The 19927-nt window shown below is 44.4% G+C and overlaps 2 protein-coding genes and 2 long non-coding RNA genes across 11 annotated transcripts; 3 read left to right on the top strand and 1 right to left on the bottom strand.

The window, feature by feature from the left end:
• The first annotated feature begins 542 nt into the window (after window positions 1–542).
• On the top strand, window positions 543–2491 carry LOC118292840. Its single transcript, XM_035621577.2, has 3 exons — window positions 543–1266; window positions 1473–1552; window positions 1828–2491. The coding sequence occupies exons 1-3, from the start codon at window positions 899–901 to the stop codon at window positions 2373–2375; spliced, it is 996 nt and encodes a 331-aa protein (XP_035477470.2). The 5' UTR covers window positions 543–898; the 3' UTR covers window positions 2376–2491.
• On the bottom strand, window positions 2202–10141 carry LOC118299271. 8 transcript variants are annotated; one of them, XR_007030358.1, is made up of 11 exons: window positions 9984–10141; window positions 9352–9760; window positions 8814–9087; window positions 8433–8653; window positions 8168–8283; window positions 7864–8007; window positions 7562–7770; window positions 7345–7461; window positions 6547–7250; window positions 4824–6457; window positions 2202–4785 (listed from the first exon to the last, which is right to left on the bottom strand). It is a non-coding gene; the product is annotated as an uncharacterized LOC118299271 (long non-coding RNA). The 8 variants fall into 8 exon arrangements; XR_007030360.1 differs by having other exon boundaries at window positions 2202–6457; window positions 6547–6601; window positions 6911–7250; XR_007030355.1 differs by having other exon boundaries at window positions 2202–6457; window positions 6547–6854; window positions 7085–7250.
• Window positions 10142–14120: 3979 nt separating this feature from the next.
• Window positions 14121–14657, top strand: LOC124849809. Its single transcript, XR_007030363.1, has 3 exons — window positions 14121–14276; window positions 14369–14455; window positions 14546–14657. It is a non-coding gene; the product is annotated as an uncharacterized LOC124849809 (long non-coding RNA).
• A 1188-nt stretch (window positions 14658–15845) lies between these two features.
• On the top strand, window positions 15846–18173 carry LOC124849816. Its single transcript, XM_047330423.1, has 5 exons — window positions 15846–16304; window positions 16411–16737; window positions 16940–17744; window positions 17837–18066; window positions 18165–18173. The coding sequence occupies exons 2-5, from the start codon at window positions 16633–16635 to the stop codon at window positions 18171–18173; spliced, it is 1149 nt and encodes a 382-aa protein (XP_047186379.1). The 5' UTR covers window positions 15846–16304; window positions 16411–16632.
• The last annotated feature ends 1754 nt before the right edge of the window (window positions 18174–19927 follow it).

Below are 19927 nucleotides of genomic sequence, written 5' to 3'. Positions count from 1 at the left end.
CATATATAAAATAACTAAGAGAGGTCAGACACACACTTGACCTGGATGTCACCTCCCACTCCCTAAACTTTAATTCACAACGAAGTAATTTGGGGAATGTCAGCACAGATGCTGACATTATACCATGAAAGAAGGGTGAAATATAGCCTATTATAGCTTGAATCACATCTACAGACTACAAGCATTCCAAACATATATGTATATATCTATCATCATGTTAGGCCCTTAGAACTACCATCTCACAACTCACTCATTTGGGGAATGTCAGCGCATATGCTGACATTGCCCAGATAAGTGAATTGTGATACGCTTTCTTGCCTTTTTAGGAGACATACTATAACTATGTTAAGTATCAACATACTCAGGCTTAATGTTCAAACTAAGGTTGAACCGGTTCATGTCGAGCTGTGTTTTGTATTTTATTGTTCCTCGTGTAATGACAAAAATATAAATGTATCAATTGGCCAGTTGAAAATGTCACTCCTGAGTGGACCAATGTTCTCAAGCAAATTAGATAATTGTGGAGGGCGCTGCCTAGTGAGTGACTTGGAGCGGGTGAGGGGTGTGTGGGGTGTGCCAATGACACCTGGGCAGGAGTGTGACAACATTTGCATTACAGTATCAGGGGGAGTGGTTAACAATTCCTGCTCCACCCAAAAGACCAATCACTTCCCAAATAGCTGGTCAGAAATGAATATATTCTGGGCTCCTCACCGACATTTCACAGGAGTTTTTAGGAACCTGTCATGATCTCCCCCTCCTTCTCTATTCCTGCCTGCTCTCCTGCACCTCCCTCCTCCTGCCGGCCACTCCCTCCTCATCAGCTCAACTCTACTCACCTGTTCACCGCAGCTGCAGCAGAGCACTCATCAGTCCGGTATATATACTTCTCTCCACCATGCACTCATCGCCAGATTGTTCTATGTCATCCGTACTAGTCTCTCCAGCATTTCCCGGATGGTTTCCCCGGTATCGACCCCGCCTGCCCCCGACCTGTCTGCTCTGTCTCTGCCCCGGTGTTCGACCCAGCCTTCCGCCCCCGACAATGGACTCTGCCTGCTCCCCTGCCTGTGGTACCGTCACCTGCCGGCTCCCACGGCGTGTCCTCCCCGGGCACTCCGTTCTCTCCCACGAACCAAGTTTGTTCCACGGTGTTTGCCTTGAACTCTCCGCCTGCCTAAGTGTGCTGCATTTGGGTCCCCTTCCGACCCATTGCAGAACCTGGAGGTGCTTCCCCTTGCAACAACATATTTTCTGCAAGATGAGGTAAGTTACACATGGTAAATAATTTTTCTTCTCTTAAAAAAGTATTTAATGTAATTAAAACTTTGACAATTCAAGTTAGAAATGTATACAATACTAATTTACAATGTGTAAAAAAATTGGTAGCCATAGGCTCATAGAACTTCCAGTCACCGGTTATTCTACAAGTGCTGATATTAAAGTGTCTACCATGTTTTCATTTTCTTCAGAAAAGTCAAGTCATCTGTCCATCTTCTGCATCGTAAACAAGAAGTAACATTCATCAGGAGATTGACACTCCAAGAGAAAGGTATGTTATTATCACAATATATTTTGAATATAAACTTCAAACAAAGGGGGATATCTTTGGTACATCAAACTAAGGGGGGTTTGAAGTTTTCAGTAACTTTGCAGCTAGTTTATTTCAGAACAAGCTCATTTGTTGACAAATCATGTTTTTACGAAAGATAAATGATAACTATTATGCAACTTCTGAATGATAAGTAAAACACAGGAACAGTGGAGTTCAAAAGCTGTAGACTGAGAAATAAAACTAAAACTGTATGTTACTTTCTTTTCTATCAGCATCCTGCAAAGTGTGGATTGTTGGAGATAGCTATGTACGACGTGGTGAAAGGAGAGCAAGGGAGACCAATCTTGGAATGTCTGCACGTGTCCAGTGGTTTGGCAAGGGAGCCCAGTGTTGGAATGACCTACTACCCCATTTCCGCCAATGCCTTGAAGGAAGAACTGCTCCGGAAGTGCTTGTGATCCACTGTGGGGGCAATGATCTTGGACATTTCAAAAGCGTGCTGCTTCTTAAGGCAATGAAGAGAGACCAGCATGACCTCCACCAGCAGTTTCCAGAAATGAAGATACTGCTGTCATCATCAATCAGAGGCTCCGTTGGAGGTAGACACCGACTCCCAGCAAAGATGGACAAAGCAAGAAAGTTCATCGACAGTGTGATGGCAACCTTTATTTTGTCTGTTAATGGGAGGACTCTACACCATCCACAAATTGTGTTTGATCATCCTCAGCTCTTCCTTCGTGACAAGGTTCATTTAACTCCTTGGGGAAATGATCTATTTTTACATGTGATAGCCCAGGGCTTGAAAGACTCTGTCCTCTAAAGTTGGTGCTACCATGATCTGTAAAGTTGGTGCAACCAGACTAATGTAATCACTGACACTGATGGTGATGTCCCTTTTGAGCATTTTAAAACTACAATAAATGTTCATAAAAACAATTTTTAAAGCTCTCTTGCAATTTTATTGTTACATTAAACACTTTACAATGAAAACCTTGAACATGAGTCCAATTCGTAGAAAATAATATCTTTTTTGTGCGTCTGAGAAGTGAGTAACTTGAAACAGTGTGAATCTGTGCCAGACCTTAACTGTCTGCAGTATGGGGGAGGGTTACCTGTAGCTGATGATGGCCATTAAGCCTATCCACACAAAATGGAAGGAGGTACAGTGGATGAGATACAATGGATAATGTGCCTTCAACATCAAGAATGATAACTATAATGACAAATATTTTTCAAATCAAAATATATCTGCAGTTCAAACTCTATATAGTAAAGTTAATGTATGTGTATATAAGCTCTTCACTACAATAAGATCAGGGGTACACAATGATGAGATGTCTTCTATTTAGCCTACTTCTCAAATATTGATAAAATGTTCTTAATTCATCCTAAGTAACCAAACACCGTCTCTGTAAATTTGTCACTGCTTCTAACTTTGCAGGTGATTTGAAACCTTTGCCTCTAAATGCATCATTGCTAGTTTGCCTGCTGTTTTATGAATAATCTCGGTTCTATTTGGATAGTTCAGCACCATAGAGTACAATAATGTTTTCTTTATAAGGTGCCATTGGTATAGGTGTGATGAACAGTGCATCCCTGTTTTGTGTATTCAGACAATGAGAGAAATGAAGGATGCCGGCTTTGGACAGATTACTGCAAATTGACTAAACTTTCACTCCACACTAGTTTCTACAAGTTCAGGGTTGAACTTTGTATCTATCTGATTATCCTGTCAAGAAAAATCCATGCAACTGAAAACACACCTAGCAGTTAGCCCTGTTATAATGGTAATTAAGCTAGATGCTGTGATGGGCCGACACGCCAAGTAAAACCGACTCAATTCAAGCTGCATATTACGTCTATGGAAAAGAGGCTTATGTGTAAAATGTAGTATTGAACATTGAGCCCTGACACAGAAGATGTCCCCACTTTGATTTTGCATAATGACTGAAGTCCCCTGTTTGTTTGGAAAAATGATATTGCGACATCACACTGCTCCATTAGTACAGAAAAATACTGTAGTCTGTGGTATGTGACAACGTTTTGCTTTCAAAAAGATAATGTTCTGTCTCTGCAAAGACAAATACATTGCCAGAGAACCTTTGGTGAATTGATTACTTGCAGGAATCTAGAGGTGAAGTCCTGCCTATTTTTTTCAAACTAAATGTACAATGGCATGATGTGTGACTCAGAGCCATGGCTGTGTCCCCGCGGTGACTTCTGGACTCTGGGGATGGGCCAGGGTCGGGGCAAATTCAAAGCAAGGGCCCCTAGACAGACAGTACCCTCCACTGGGCAAGACCCAGGGTTCGACTCCTTCCTGCATCACTTGCTTGAAAACTAAACTGAACTGAACTGCAACTAAGGTCCCACTACAGTCACAGTAGTTCCATCGCTGATGGAAACAACAACACATGGAGGTCCAGTCCAACCTGTGTGACAAAGTAAGAACAAAGGCTGTCCTCCTGCCGTGGACAAGGGTTCAACTCCCAACAAGTCCACTTGAATGTCCTCCCCGCTCCCTCCCCTTTTAGAGAACGAAAACGGCATTGAGAAAACAAACCCCTGGTCGTCGGCCAGCTCAGTGAATCCTTCCTTCAGCACTGCTTCATTAAGAGTACAGCAGAAGGAGGGAGAATGGGAAACACGGGTTCGAATGAGACACCTCTGACACTGCATCAGTCACAGTCGTGCCAGAGAAGGAGAGACAGGCTTCTTCGCTCTGTCAATTGATCAGATGGCAATATCAATAAAGCATGAAAGTGCCCTACGAATTTTTTTTACAGAAAAAGCACAACCTTGACGAGGCGAACAAAAGACATGACCTGGGCGTCGGCTAGCTCAGTGAATAGCGCCGGCGTGGACCCGGGTTCGAATCCTTCCTGAAAAACTTGCTTCATTAAGTGTAAAGCAGAAGGAGAGAGGAGGATGGAAAACCCGGGTTTGGGAGGAAAGCAACCCAGCTTTGAATCCCTCTGACACTGCTTCAGTCACAGTCGTGCCAGAGAAGGAGAGACAGACTTCTTCGCTCTATCATTTGAAATAAGAACAGAGCAAACCGTGAAATGCAAGATTATTGGGCGTCGGATAACTCAGTGAATAGCGCCGGCGCCCCCGCTGCCGTGGACCCGGACTCGAGTCACTGTTTCTCTCGTTTCCGGTCCTAAAGCTAAACTACTCGTGTCCACCTTCATGTTTACCAACCGAGCATCCTATTCAATCTTTTTCATCTGACTCTGGGCAAAGAAAACCAATCATAGGATTTCACAAAATGTTACCCGGGTTTGAGCGAGACCCGGGTTCGGGAGCATCTGAAGATCCCAGAATTCCCTCTGACACAGCATGTGACAGCACCATACCAGATGGCAATATCAATAAAGCATGAAAGTGGCCTACAAATTGTTTTTACAGAAAAAGCACAACCTAGACAAGGCCAACAAAGATATGACCTGGGCATCGGCTGGCTCATTGAATAGCGCCGGCGTGGACCCGGGTTTGACTCCTTCCTGCAACACTTGCTTCATTAAGTGTAAAAAAGAGAAAGAGAGAGGGAGGAAACTGCTTCAGTCACAGTCGTGCCAGAGAAGGAGAGACAGACTTCTTCGCTCTGTCAAATGAAATTAGAACGGAGCAATCCGTGACATGCAAGAATATTGGGCGTCAGATAGCTCAGTGAATAGCGACGGCGCCTCATCCCTGCCGTCGATTCAAACTCAGACAGACAGGTCTACCACTCCACTGCTTCATCAAGTGTACAGCAGGAGGGAGAATGGGAAACACGGGTCGCGAAAGAGAGAGAGAGAAAAGTAACCCGACTTCGAATCCCTCTGACACTGCTTCAGTCACAGTCGTGCCAGAGAAGGAAAGAGCGAGATCCCAGAAATCGGGAACAGCATGTGACAGCACCAAAGCCATACCTGCTTCAATGGGTGTACAGCAGGAGGGAGAATGGGAAACACGGGTCGCGAAAGAGAGACAGAGAAAAGTAACCCGACTTCGAATCCCTCTGACACTGCTTCGCAGAGATCGTCCGACAGATGAACTATGCCTCGACACCAAAAGGCGACGACCAGTGCTGGGGCCAATGCTATACAAGACAATTCATCAGTAGCTGCCCGTGCTGTTTAGAAGTCATCTTTAACACCCGATAGCAGAAGCCTTTCCTCCTCTTCACCCTCCTCGCCGTGATAAAAATGAGACGAGACGCAACGTAAATGCTGGTCATGTGACGATAACGTTAATTAAATATATAATGCATTATTGTAAACGAATAAAAACGTGACTAAATGTGGTTTACAAAATAAAAAATATGCTAAAATGTCTCTTCATTTTCGTTGACCAAAACAAGACGTAATGTTATAACGTTATTTCGTCTTGTTAATCGCGACGTCACTTATCCGAAATCGCTCATCTGGGGGGACATAATGCGGTCCCGTGGACGGGGGCTCCGTCACAGGAGCTTGGCCCCGACCCCGGTGCACTCCCCAAGTCGTAAAATCATCCGGGGGACACAGCCACGGCTCTCATTCACACATTTTTATCCAAAATCCCTCATCTGAATTCGGCTACACAGGGGGACATGATGCGGTCCCGGGGACGGGGGCTCCGTCACAGGAACATGGAGACACCTTCCCCGGCTCAGCCCCGACCCTGGTGCACCCCCCAAGTAAATCCCTCATCTGAATTTGGCTACACTGAATTCAGATGAAGATCGAGGCAGAGCTGGCCAAGACAATTCAGTTACATTTCACCAGGTCTGGGACATGCAACAGAATGTCTGAAGGCTGATGCCTGGCAGACTCCTCACAAGAAGTCGTTGGCTACCAGTTTTACCGGCCCATGCCTGCTTTGCAACACATTCTTCGAGCTGGTTATGTGTTGGCTGACGCCAAGGGAAGTTTCCTTTAAAAAATAAAAAAGTTGTGTTAGTCATGAAGACGATAATTTACAACTTTGAATCATAATGTTAAATATGGAAAGAAAATACTCACAGTGGACACATTCTTGTCGCAGTTTCAACTGCCTCTTCTCCCAACGCTCATGAACCTTTAACCCAAAACAAGACACACCCTTTAGAAGTTCCCGTTTTTGTTTTGGCCCATCAATTGTCACGGGATATTTCGTAAATAGGATTTGAAATGACGCCTGAATTTCCTTTTCCGATTCTGACGAAGATCTGACAGCAGTAGCAGAACCGGCAGTGCTACGGGTATTTCGGCTGGTACTCTCCCCAGAAGACTCACAGCTGGTACCCTCCCCAGAAGGTTCCGGGATGGCATCCTCCCCAGAAGAATCAGAACTACAAATATAAGAAAAAGATTATAAGTATGTATTAATTGTGCAAAAAATGCTCACCTTGAGACACCCATGTCCTTCATAATCTCAGCGGCCGTCACAGCATGTCCAATCGTCTTAACGCGGTAATCCTTCTCCGCTTTTGCGCTGGAATGGGTCAGGTAATCGGCCACCATTGATTTTTGCTGAATCTGTCAGGCTCTTAGTTGCCGTCTCAAAGACGGGAGGTTGTACCTTGTGCGCAACTGGTGCAGGTCATTGGAGGCACTGTGGATCTGCCTCCCTGCGGTGGAAGGAAGAATCTTTCTTCTCCCTCCATCTCGTCCTCCACATCCCTCTTGCGTTTCCTGGTGGGTCTCAGGAGCTGTGGCCGCACCAGTCTGTAGTACACATCAAACCACTGTTGGCAGAGGAGAAAAGGGAATTGAGATTACTTTCTGCTTTAACAGAAATTATGTTCTGACAGGTTATGACAGGAAATGTGATGAACTTACATGCTCCTCCTCCTCTGACAGGGCAAACATGGCCACTTGCTGTGCTGCTGTCTTGTGCTCCTTTACCCCAATTATGGAATGTGAATCACATTTTCTCCTGGAAAGCCACTCCCTGACCTGTAGAAAATGAGGATATCACATTAATTAGTAGAGTTAATGACTAATATATCAGGGGGAAATTTACCACTGCAGACCAACATAACACAGAAACACTCACAGTCATGTGCTCCACCACGCCCAGTCGTTGGAGGTTGTAGATGTACTACAGCCTCGAGGTAGTACACCACAAAGATGTTCTGGACAGACTCCAGGGTGTCAGAACTACTGTCAGACAGTTTACCTATAACTGCCAAGAATTCCTTCTTAGCAGCCTCCAGTACAACCAAGCAGTTTTTTGTTGACAACACGTCAATCAACATGCTGTGCCTACGAGAAAAAAATATCAAATTTATTAACAAATCATATTACAGCAGGCAGAGAGAGGACTACCAGTTCTTCACCATTTATATGGGTACAAACCTCTTTTGGGTGATCTCTTTCTTTGAGTGCTTGGCAAGGATGTGCTGCAAAGAATCATTGAAGGCAATGAAGTGCTGGCACTCTTTATGGAGTGGCAAATCCTCATTTCTCAGGTTGGTTTGGACAGTGAGGAAAACCGAGAATCTGTCAGAGGAAGTAAGAGGATTTAAGTATGTGCATGTACTAACAACCGCTCATGCTGCTGAGTAAGGTTCAGAAAACGAAATACAGAAGCTTGGCTGAAAGGGTACTTTACTAACAAGTTACTACACTGTTGACATCATAATAAAAAACTGCTACCAACCGTTTCAAGCTCTTGAGGTAATTCTGCTGTGTTCTCTTTTTCATTTTTGCCTCAGAGAGGTCACGGAGGTACTGTCCGATATTCTCTCTGTCATTGACAAACTGCAGGGATGGTGCCTGTAGAGATACCAAGCAACATTTTCATACTGAAAATAAAAGAGATCATGTTAAATTACCTTCTAGTCATAACTGTTTTATTTCAGACATGACCTCTCAGGAATTCTGTGAACTCTGATTGAACAAGAAGTATTGCGGAAGCCACCAACCTTTGGATTGGATTTGCATCTGCCATAATTTAATAACTGCATAACTAAAAGCCCTGCCATTCTTCAGGAGGTCCACAACGTCCAACTTGGCCTTTTCAACCACGGCTTCGATGGCTGCTTCAGTCCTGTTCTTCAAGCATGCCCTCCGCAGATGGCATGACAGGGTCTCTTGTGTTTTAAGACAAAATGGGCAAAGCAGATAGTGCCTGTATGTAGGTTTCCTGGAAAAAGAAAAAAAAGGCATTAAGGATAATGTGGTTAATATAGGAATAATAATAGGTTAATTAATAATAGGTTGAATAAATAAGATGCATGTAATGTACAAACTAAAAAAGACACAATTGGTCTAACTCAAAAGCTAGGGTTAGGGTTAGCCCGCACTTTGCTGCGTGACGATGGTTTGGTTCCTCCCAGAGCCAATGTGGCCCCAGACTCCCGGGCAGCCGGTCGTGGGCTGAGCCGACGGCCTCCGACGGCCCGGCCCGGGCTGCGGTGCTCCGTGACTGGGCGTGCGGCGATGGCCGGAGCTCGTACTTTGCCGGTTTTCTTTTTCTCTCTCCCCGGACTCCCGGGCAGCGGGTCGTGGGCTGAGCCGATGGCCCCTGGGGGGGCCTCCCGTGAGCTCCGGGGGGCGGCCAAAAGATACATCATTTGCCTAAATATAGATTATGGCGTGCTTGATTGTGTTTGTATTAACTGTGCAAAAAATGCTCACCTAACTAATTGGAAATAATTAAATTATTGACTTAGTCTCTGGAGCCGTATCTTTTGACTTTCATTCACAACTCACTCATTTGGGGAATGTAAGTGCAGATGCTGACATTCCCCAGATAAGTGAGATATATTCCTACATTTTACTATATACACATAAATGACATTAGAAATTAGCTGTTTTCTAGGTCATGAACAGCTTACTCACGAGTGGTGTGGAGGAGGCGGAGGTGCTGATGGTGGTGCTGATGGTGGTGCTGATGGTGGGGTGATGGTGGTGGTGATGGGGGATGATGATGGTGGTGGTGGTTCCATTCTGCCATGTATGAAAGAAGGGTGGACTATAGCTCATTATAGCTTAAATCACATCTACAGACTGATCTAAAGCTGATTTCACCCTCCTGCTGTACACTTGATGAAGCAGTGGAGGTGTAGACCTGTCTGTCTGATGGATTTCACCCTCCTGCTGTACACTTGATGAAGCAGTGGAGGTGTAGACCTGTCTGTCTGTCTGAGGTTTCTTAGTGTCCTTTATTTTCATGTTCAGCCGTGAGCCTTCATTTGAACAGAAACACTTTCCTCTCCTTCATATCCTCCATACGAAAACACCGGAAGAGCTACAGGACAAAGAAATGACAAAAATTAGCTCTTACAAACATACACACACCTTTTGAATGACACTTTAACCAAACATTTAAATAGAAATGTGCAGGCATATCCAAAAAATAGAGAGCTAGCTTAAACCACGATGTAGAACTTGACATCAGCATGGCTATATGAAGAGTTAAATCAAACACTTCTTCACAGAACATGAATAAAACAACATAAATCACAAAATACCTTGTTCCCGTTCCAGCTAGGCGCTTATTTGTGTGAAAGAATAACACAATATCGTCCTATAAATCCCGTTTTCACACTTTTCCTTTTCGGACTTCTCCCTCGTTCAAGTTACCCACTCTCAGGGAACAATTTCCTGCCTTGCCAGGAAATGGCCCTACAAAATAAAGGCATGTTTAACAAAATCAAGCATATCCAAAGTAAACGTATTTGAGTCGTTTAAGAGTCATTTACACTCCCACCAATCATGAGTAAATAATGGGACACAGATGACATTAGGTACAAAGGATTCAAATGACCTCGACCTTACTTGTAAAGAACAAAAAATACCTCATGTGAAGTGCAAACCTTATAACTGTAAGTTTTAAACTGTAGAGTGAGTGGAAAGGTCTACTCAGCTTCCAGTAGCAGAACGAGCTTCTGAACTGGCCGCTCAACTTCAGACATCTAATGGAGACGCTCCCCATCTTCCCAAGATCCCGGTCACCAAGGCAGACCGTAACCTTCCTTACAAGTCCATCTTCGGCAATCGTGGTTTGTGAACCTCTACCCAGCCTCCACTGATTTCTGTGGGCCTCATCTCCTTTCATCATGACTATATTGTGATTTATTGGAAAGAGCTTTATTTTGGTGTGTACCATGTTGGAATTAAAGCATATATAAAATAACTAACAGAGGTCAGACACACACGTGACCTGGATGTCACCTCCCACCCCTTAAACTTGAATAATAAACTTAATTAATTGAACTATTAAGTTCCTATGCTGGAGTCAGTGTTATGCTTGGGGTGAAGAGAGTGGTGAGGGTGTAGACAGATGTATTTTAAAATTAATTTATTAAACAAAACAAAAAATGAATGGTATTACACTGAACAATTAAAATAATTAACAAAAAACAATAAACATTTGTATGCAATGAAAACAATTACATATTAAATTATAAACAACAAAAAAACTAAATACACTCCTTAAAAATTACTCTAAAATTACAGTGTCATCCCCTGAAGAGGTCTCTTCAAATATGGGTGGAAGAGATGGAGTAAATTTCCTCCATCTCTTCCACCCAGTCCCCCTTTTCCTGTTGTTTTGCTTTTTCTTCTTCTTCTTCTTCTTTCTCCTGCGCCGTAAATATATATGTAACTACATTCCTACATTTTACTATACACACATACAAATTACATTAGAAATTAGCTTTTTTTCTAGATCATGAACAGCTTACTTACGAGTGGTGAGGAGGAGGCGGAGGTGGTGATGGTGGGCCGATGGTGGTGGTGATGGGGGATGATGGTGGTGGTGGTGGTTCCATTCTGCCATGTATGAAAGAAGGGTGGAATATAGCTTATTATAGCTTAAATCACATCTACAGACTGATTTATTTAATTATATACGCTGGGCTCGTGGCAGGCTCCAGAAACGAGGGCCCAGGGCCGCCGCGAACGGTGTCCGACGGTATGGGACACTTCAAAGGTAGGTTCCCTTGACCTGGATGTCACCTAACCCCCCCCAACCGCGGGATACCCAGGAGAGGGCAAAAAAGTGGACTTAGAAAAATAACAGCAAAAATCTAATCTCCAGGGAATGAATCCAAAGACTACGTCCCTTGGTTGAACATGGGTAGCCACAAAAGCAAAATGCCGATGTTTTGGTGTGTACCATGTTGGAATTAAGTCATATATAAAATAAGTAACAGAGGTCAGACCCACACTTGAACTGGATGTCACCTCCCACCTCCTAAACTTTCATTCACAACTCCCTCATTTGGGGAATGTAAGCGGAGATGCTGACATTCCCCAGATAAGTGAGATACATTCCTACATTTTACTATATACACATACAAATTACATTAGAAATTAGCTTTTTTTCTAGGTCATGAACAGCTTACTTACGAGTGGTGAGGAGGAGGCAGAGGTGGTGATGGTGGGGTGATGGTGGTGGTGATAGGGGATGATCGTGGTGGTGGTGGTGGTTCCATTCTGCCATGTATGAAAGAAGGGTGGAATATAGCTTATTATAGCTTAAATCACATCTACAGACTACAAGCATTCCAAACATATATGTTTATATCTATCATCATGTTAGACCCTTAAAACTACCAACTCACAACTCACTCATGTAGGGGAATGTAAGCGCAGATGCTGAAATTCCCCAGATAAGTGAGCTAAGTATTTAATTACAATACCCCCCTGCCTGATTCAAAGCAAGGGCCCCCAGACAGACAGTACCCTCCCCTGGACAAGACCCAGGGTTCGACTCCTTCCTCCAACACTTGCTTCATTAAGTGTAAAGCAGAAGGATAGAGGAGGATGGAAAACCCGGTAAGCAGATAAGCTTTGTGAAAGGCTGGGGCCAATGCTACACAAGACAGTTCACCAGTAGCTGCCCGTGCTGGTTGGAAGTTATCTTCAACACCCGATAGCAGCAGGCTTTCCTCCTCTTCACCCTCCCCGCCTCTTCAAAAGAAGAGAAGAAAACTAAACTGAACTGAACTGCAACTAAGCTCCCACTACAGTCACAGTAGTTCCATGGCTGATGGAAACAAGCCAACACATGGAGGTCCAGTCCAACCTGTGTGACAAAGTAAGAACAAAGGCTGTCCTCCTGCCGTGGACAAGGGTTCAACTCCCAACAAGTCCACTTGAATGTCCTCCCCGCTCCCTCCCCTTTTAGAGAACGAAAACGGCATTGAGAAAACAAACCCCTGGTCGTCGGCCGGCTCAGTGAATCCTTCCTTCAGCACTGCTTCATTAAGAGTACAGCAGAAGGAGGGAGCATGGGAAACACGGGTTCGAATGAGACACCTCTGACGCTGCATCAGTCACAGTCGTGCCAGAGAAGGAGAGACAGACTTCTTCGCTCTGTCAATTGAAATAAGAATGAAGCTAACCGCGACATGCAAGAATATTCAAAGTCAAAGACGTGCCAGAAGAGACCCGGGTTTGAGCGAGACCCGGGTTCGAGAGCATCTGAGGATCCCAGAATTCCCTCTGACACAGCATGTGACAGCACCAAAATAAACAATAAAGCCTGAAAGTGCCCTAAAAAAAATTTTTTTGCACAACTTCTTCCTGCAACACTTGCTTCATTAAGTGTAAAGCAGAAGGAGATAGGAGGATGGAAAACCCGGGCTCGGGAGGAAAAGCAACCCAGCTTCGAATCCCTCTGACACTGCTTCAGTCACAGTCGTTCTTCTTCGTACTTCTCCATTCTGTCAATTGAAATAACAACGAAAAAACCCGCGACATGCATCACTATTGGGCGTCGGATAGCGGTGCCGGACGAGGGATAGTCTGTATAACCCTGTCGAATCACGTCTCGGCATTTCCATCTTTTCGACAGCCAATAACTGACGTCTATCTCCATCTTTCCGGAGCGGTCCAATCTCGGCTCGTTATTTCCATTTTTTCGACGGCAAATCGCTGAGGTCTATCTCCATCTTTCGCCGCTGTTGAACTACGTCACATGTTTTCGTCAGCCAATCGGTGTGTCCACTCTCCATCTTCTGACAGCCAATCACCGTGGCCCCGCTACGGGAGTCACAGAAGCGCTCGAAATTCGAAGTTGTCGATTACCTCTTCGAATCCGGACGACACGACACTCGAATATCATTGAAAGGTAAGATGTCAGCGAAGTTGTTTCATTTTATCGGGTCGCGAGTGACGTAGCTGGCTGGAACGTATGTATTACACACAAAAAACGACTTTAACAGGGGTTTAAAAAAAAGTTTAAATACGTTGTGAATTACAAATTTTTAAATTCACCAATTTATCAATAATTCATAACTGTAGTGGCCATTACAGTCTTTATCAGCGTCGGTTACAGTTTTGCAGTATTAAGATAAAAGTGACTGTCATTACTTGCTGTCACTGTAATTTGATAGATAAAATCTTGGCGAAAATGGCTCCTATACTGTCTGTGCCCATCCCCCCACCGCCGGAATCGGTTCCCTGTTATTTAAGAGGTTCAGTAAGATAGCTTTCCTCGTACTGCTATAAATCATTTTCTTTTCGTGGTTTTTATCAATTAATGATTGATTATAAAGTTTTCTAAACTTGTATGTTTTGTCATGGCATAATAACATATTATACATGGAGCACAAATGTGTCAAAATTACCTAATTTACAAAATAAATATTTTTTTTTATTGTCAGATGGCTTCAAAAGACAAAAAGCACAGGGCTATGGGTGATGAGGAGTGGATGTCCCGCCTGCGACGGTTCGCTGCTGTTGGGGTCTGGCCCTCTGATGCAGGAAACAGGCCGGCACCACGTCAGAAAAAGTGGCATGATCTGTATCTGAAGGTATACTTGAAGAAAGTGATATGTGTACAATAATTAAACTTAAAGCAATGCCATAATCCTGCAGCTCAGCTCACTGTCAAATAATATTACAGATTGAGAAATGCCCGATGCAGCGGAGGGGACAAATGTCTCTGTTTGGAGGGACACAGACATGCAGCTGTGGCTTCCATACAAAGAAGGTATCAGATGACATACAAAACATTATGATGTGTTGGTGTGTGTTGTATTCTGTATAGTAAAATTTCATGGTCATTTCTTGGAACCTGTAGCCCTCCAGCTCGGTACCTGCCTCTCCCTCAGTGACACCACAACCAAGACTCTCAACGCCACCAGTGTCAGGATCCTCCTCTTCAACACCTGGTCCGACAGTGCGTAAGCCCGCTTTGACTTTGGCATCAGTAAGTAATGCGGAAGCACTGATACTGATACTTATATTTGTAATGTATTTGAATACCTTAATTTTAAAAGGATCCACTTCTCGCTATTTTTTCTTCTCATCAGTTTACGAAACCGCGGTTCGGTGAGTCTCATGGGGCCAATTTAACGCCAAACCTTGATTTGGCTAGGAAGCATGTGAACAAGGTAACTTAAGGAGAGTGACAGCTTATGACACAGTGAACAAGGTCTCCTGAGGAGCTCAGCAAAGCAGGAGGCATGACGATCCTGGTTCCATCCCTTAAGGCCTTCCAGAAGGTACAGCTGGAAATTCAGACCGTTGGCACTCATTCCTTAAGACAGAAGCAGTATGAGAAATAACTATATGATGTTTTTTGTCACTGTTTACAACATAATAATAATAATCATATTTTTTTCATACTAACCTGGAATGAACCTGTTGAGATGCAGGTGGAAGGACTCGAGCGATGTGGACCCTCTAGCACACCTGTCATGTGGCAGGACGATGCCCTCCTTGGTGGTGGTGCCAGTCTGAGCATACAGGAGTACACCTGGTTCATCCTGGATGCACTTAACGTGCCTCCTCTGGGTTTGCAAGATGTCCTGCATCCTCTCCTTGTTTTTTGCGTTTTCATTTGTTAAATATATGTTGAAATGATCTTGTTTTAATTACTGTAATAACTATTTTGGGAATAATAATTTTGTATTTATAATGTTGTTAACTGTGCTCTCATTCTCTCAGCCCACAAGTAGCGCTTCGTTGTCCTCGGCCGTGTCCAGCACTGTTTCATGCGCTACAGGGAGGAGGACCCCTTCACCTGGCCACAGTCCCAGGAGATACGTTCAGACTGTTTCCCCTCTGTCTCTTCCTCCTTCTCCTGTGTCTTCGATGGCCTCCACTTCCTCGGTTCCATCAGCCGCTACTAGAGTTGAGAGAAACACTTCAATTAACTTGTTGTCTTCACTCCCACTTTTATTAAACTTGAAACAATGATAATATTTAACCCTTTTTTAATTTTAATTTACAAATCAGGAAGTGTCAGCTACCACCTCCACTGGTTCCTCCTCTGCTCCTCTCCCCCCTGTGACCTCAGCACCTGCCGTTGCTTCTACATCTATTGCCGGTCCCTCAACCCATCCTGCTCCTGACCCTCTTCCGTTGGCCGGAAATGTGGAGGCTGATGCTGGTTCAGCCCCTGGCTGGCTCCCTGCTAAACTCCTGAAGACCATTCCTCTTCAAGATCAGAAATGGATTTCAGCAGCTTTGTGGAAGCACCAGCGGCTGCGCTCTGACCTCAAACTCTGGTATGATCCACCAGAGCCAGCATTGATTTATCACCAGATCCCCACTCCAGAGCGATTTTTCAGTCACCGGCTTCTTGTGTGGATGCCATACCACCTTTGGAAGGTCAGGCTTACCTGTCCTGTGTGTGGTAAACATCTCACAGGCTATGGAGCCCACAAGAGAGCCCGCCAGGTTCTGGATATTGACAGGTATTACCTGTTGATAACAGAGACTCTCTGGTGCAGCGCAGTTGGTTGCAAAACCAGCTACATTTCCACCAGCAAAACCATTTTGGACCAGCTGGACTTGGCCCACAGGCTTGAGTTCCGAATAATCCTTACTCAAAGGTGAGTAACTGAGATTATTCATTTTATGTCTCTTTTTTTTTGTCATTGAAACACACTGCAAATGAGCTGATTTTATTGTTTGTATCTTTCCCTTTGTTTAACGCAGATATGCTTGTGACATGCGTGTCATACGATTTCTGAGACAGAGGACCCTTGGTAACAGTTCCTCCCGCTTGGTCAAGCAGCTGAGGGAAAACCACAGCGAGGAGTGGCTTAAGCACTCTGCCGGTACCTTGGTGCATGCTCGGACTTTGCTGCCCGGCCATGCCTGCTCCCTGTCCAGTTCCAGGAGCCGCCTGAGCCAGTAGCCATACCATCTCACAGGTGGATGCTGGCTGTTAATGGCAGAGACATCCTGAGCAGGCTTGAACACATCAAGGCCAGCATAACATCTACCTTTGGCAGTATCCTGAAAATGGACTCCACGAAAAAAGTACATATTTTTAACTGTGAATGCTGTAGTATTCTACAATGCAGTAGAATACACTGTACATTACAATTATTACATTAGAAGTACATTTGTGAAATATGAATTGAATGCTTTATTTAAAAACAAAGAAACATAGTACTATTATACAAGCATTACACATTTCCAATGTATTTAATCACCAACTGACCTTTATGTGTGATTACAGATCACTAAGAAGCTGTCGGGCCTTGCCAAGGGGACCGCCTTGTGGCTTACATCTGTGAGCAACGAGGTGGGCCAAATCCTCATCAGTGTCCTGACTGCTCAGGAGGGTCCCGCTCTGGACATTATGGTAGCTGACCTCATCCGCAGGTACAGCAATGCTGGTGTGACCCCTCCTCAGCTACTTTATGTAGACTGTGACTGTTGTCTGGAGGGCAGAGGGCAGACTAAATTGCAGCAAAGATTTGGTGGATGGCCAGACCTGGTTGTGAAACTGGATATATACCATTTCATGCGGCGACTGGCATCGGGGTGTACAAAGGATGCACATCCTTTGTACCCCATCTTCATGGCAAAGCTGTCATGCTGCATTTTTGAGTGGGACAGTGAAGATGTTGCCTTGGTGCGGCGAGCAAAGAGGGAACAGTTGAAATGCGAAGGTGTCCCTGGCATCACTGAGAAAATGGTAGACCAGCACATTACCAAGGATGAACTGGCCCGGCACTGCAGAAGGCGGACAAGAGGAGAGCAGCAGACCATTGTTCTGATTGAGTGCCTCTTAAATGAGCTGATGGGGGAAAAGGGCAGAGATCTTCTTGGTGTCCCTCTCTTGGACCAGGAGAGAATGCAGCACATCTGGCAAACCCAGAGGAGGCACGTTAAGTGCATCCAGGATGAACCAGGTGTACTCCTGTATGCTCAGACTGGCACCACCACCAAAGAGGGCATCATCCTGCCAAATTACAGGTGTGCTAGAGGGTCCACATCGCTCGAGTCCTTCCACCTGCATCTCAACAGGTTCATTCCAGGTTAGTATGAAACAAATATAATTTATTATTATTATCTTGTAAACAGTGACAAAAAAACATATAGTTATTTCTCATACTGCTTCTGTCTTAAGGAACGAGTGCCAACAGCCTGAATTTCCAGCTGTACCTTCTGGAAGGCCTTAAGAGATGGAACCAGGACCGTCATGCCGCATCTCTGGCAGTCAAGCCTCCTGCTTTGCTGACCTACTCAGGAGACCTTGTTCAATGTGTCAACACACACAGTGTCAAGGTATTTGGAAGGAAGCTCGTCCCCTCTTTTCAGCCACCGGCCGTTTACAATGGTGAGTTTGAGCTTTTCATAGTGATGAGGTTATTTTTCATATGCATAAAAAATAATACACTTTTTAATGCATTGTCTGAAAGCCAATTTTCCTATTTCTATTCTCTTGTCTGTCTCAGGGGAGCTAATAGGTATCGATTACCTGTACCGCCAGACAGGGCAGGCCCTGCAGGATGTACATCCTGACTCGGAGGAGACTGATCAGATGCTGGAGGATGTAGGCACTGAAGAAGAGTTGGAAGTTGAGAGCTTTGAGGATGCTGGTTTGAGCCTCAGCCTGGACCCAACCATTGAGCTGCTGGACTTGTCCTCTGGTCCACCACCTGGCTGACACCACCAGCTCAGCCAGCATTCCAACTCCCTCCTCTCTCCATCTCACTGCATCTCGTAGCGCTGCAGCAGCGACTGAGCAACATGTGGTAATTATTCTTGTCACATGTTTTTTGTCATATGATGTCAGTGAATTTACATTTAGCTCATGGTAATCTGACCTTAAAGTTTCATTGCAATCTTTATTTTTAATAACATTGCAATAACGAAAAAGTAACATGAATAAAGGGCAATGATTTCACATGTGAAGAATAAATGAATGAATAAATGCATAATCCAAACAGATAAACTCTGATTTAATGCCATTTTATTTCTAGATTGTTCACGAGCCCTCCGGCCCATCAGCCCTCCCTGCCGGCTCCAGACTTCCTGTAGTGCTCCCAACTACTACCAGATTCCAATCTACTGTCCCTCCTGCTGGTCCTTCGGCATCACCTCCCATCACTCATGCTGCACCTCAACAACAAGGGCTGCAGCCTCTGCCGTGTCAGAGGCAAAACAGCGGATGTGGGAGAAGTTCGGAGAGGTCATGGAGAAGGACTTTAGGTCGGCACCAAGATGCTTCTGGAAAACCATTCGACATCTCAGGAGGGGGAAACGGGGAACCATCCACGCTGTGTACAGTAAGGATGGGACACTGTTGACCTCAACTGAGGAGGTAATCTGCCCCCGTCCGCAGTATGTCCCCCTGTGTAGCCGAATTCAGATGAGGGATTTTGGATAAAAGCGTGTGAATGAGAGCCGTGGCTGTGTCCCCCCGGTGATTTTGTGACTTGGGGGGTGCACCGTTAATCTAACCCGGGTCCACGCCGGCGCTATTCACTGAGCTATCCGACGCCCAATATTTTCACACGTTGCGGTTTGCTAAGTTCACAACATTTTATTTTAAACAAAAGTACAAAAACAAACATCAGATATTTACAGTACTTGCATGGCAACAGCCACTTTCTTTGGTCATTCTTCCAATTTGATGGTTTTACACAAGGTAGGCAATAGACAGCAGCTTGGAGGTCTGAGATCATAACATGCTGAATCTATTATTAAATCAGGTGCTGAGAAACCGTCTGGTTACTCACAACTTAATTAGATTTTGTCAAGTCTGCAAGCAATTCACTGGTTTAAATCTAAGATATGAATTATGTGACAAATACAGAATTTGCCTACCAGGATTTTGAATCTTGTTCAATAGAAATAGCAAAAAGAAAATTCAAACCAGATATTTCACAATGATATCCTGGTCTTGATGCATTTTCAGATTTAGTAAATGCTCTTCACAAGACCAAAGGTGTGACATGTACAGCTGAGCGCATTCCATCGTATTCTACACTAATTTGAAAAACATGAACCCTAGTGCACGTCAGAAACTGAAGGTACTAATACAGGCAGATTTTCAAAAGAAGGCAAACATATCATAGCTGCCACTTTGACACAAACATCCTGTCCACTCTGGGTCCTCAAGTCTAAAATTATGCAGGAGCTAATAAACAAGCATACCTTAACACTGAAGTAGCACAAATTAAGAATTAATTTACAACCTTGATGGATAAATGAA

Source organism: Scophthalmus maximus, unplaced genomic scaffold (genome assembly GCF_022379125.1).
Source record: "Scophthalmus maximus strain ysfricsl-2021 unplaced genomic scaffold, ASM2237912v1 un_1, whole genome shotgun sequence".
NCBI classification, from domain to species: domain Eukaryota; kingdom Metazoa; phylum Chordata; class Actinopteri; order Pleuronectiformes; family Scophthalmidae; genus Scophthalmus; species Scophthalmus maximus.
This window is presented reverse-complemented; position numbering and strand designations above follow the sequence as displayed.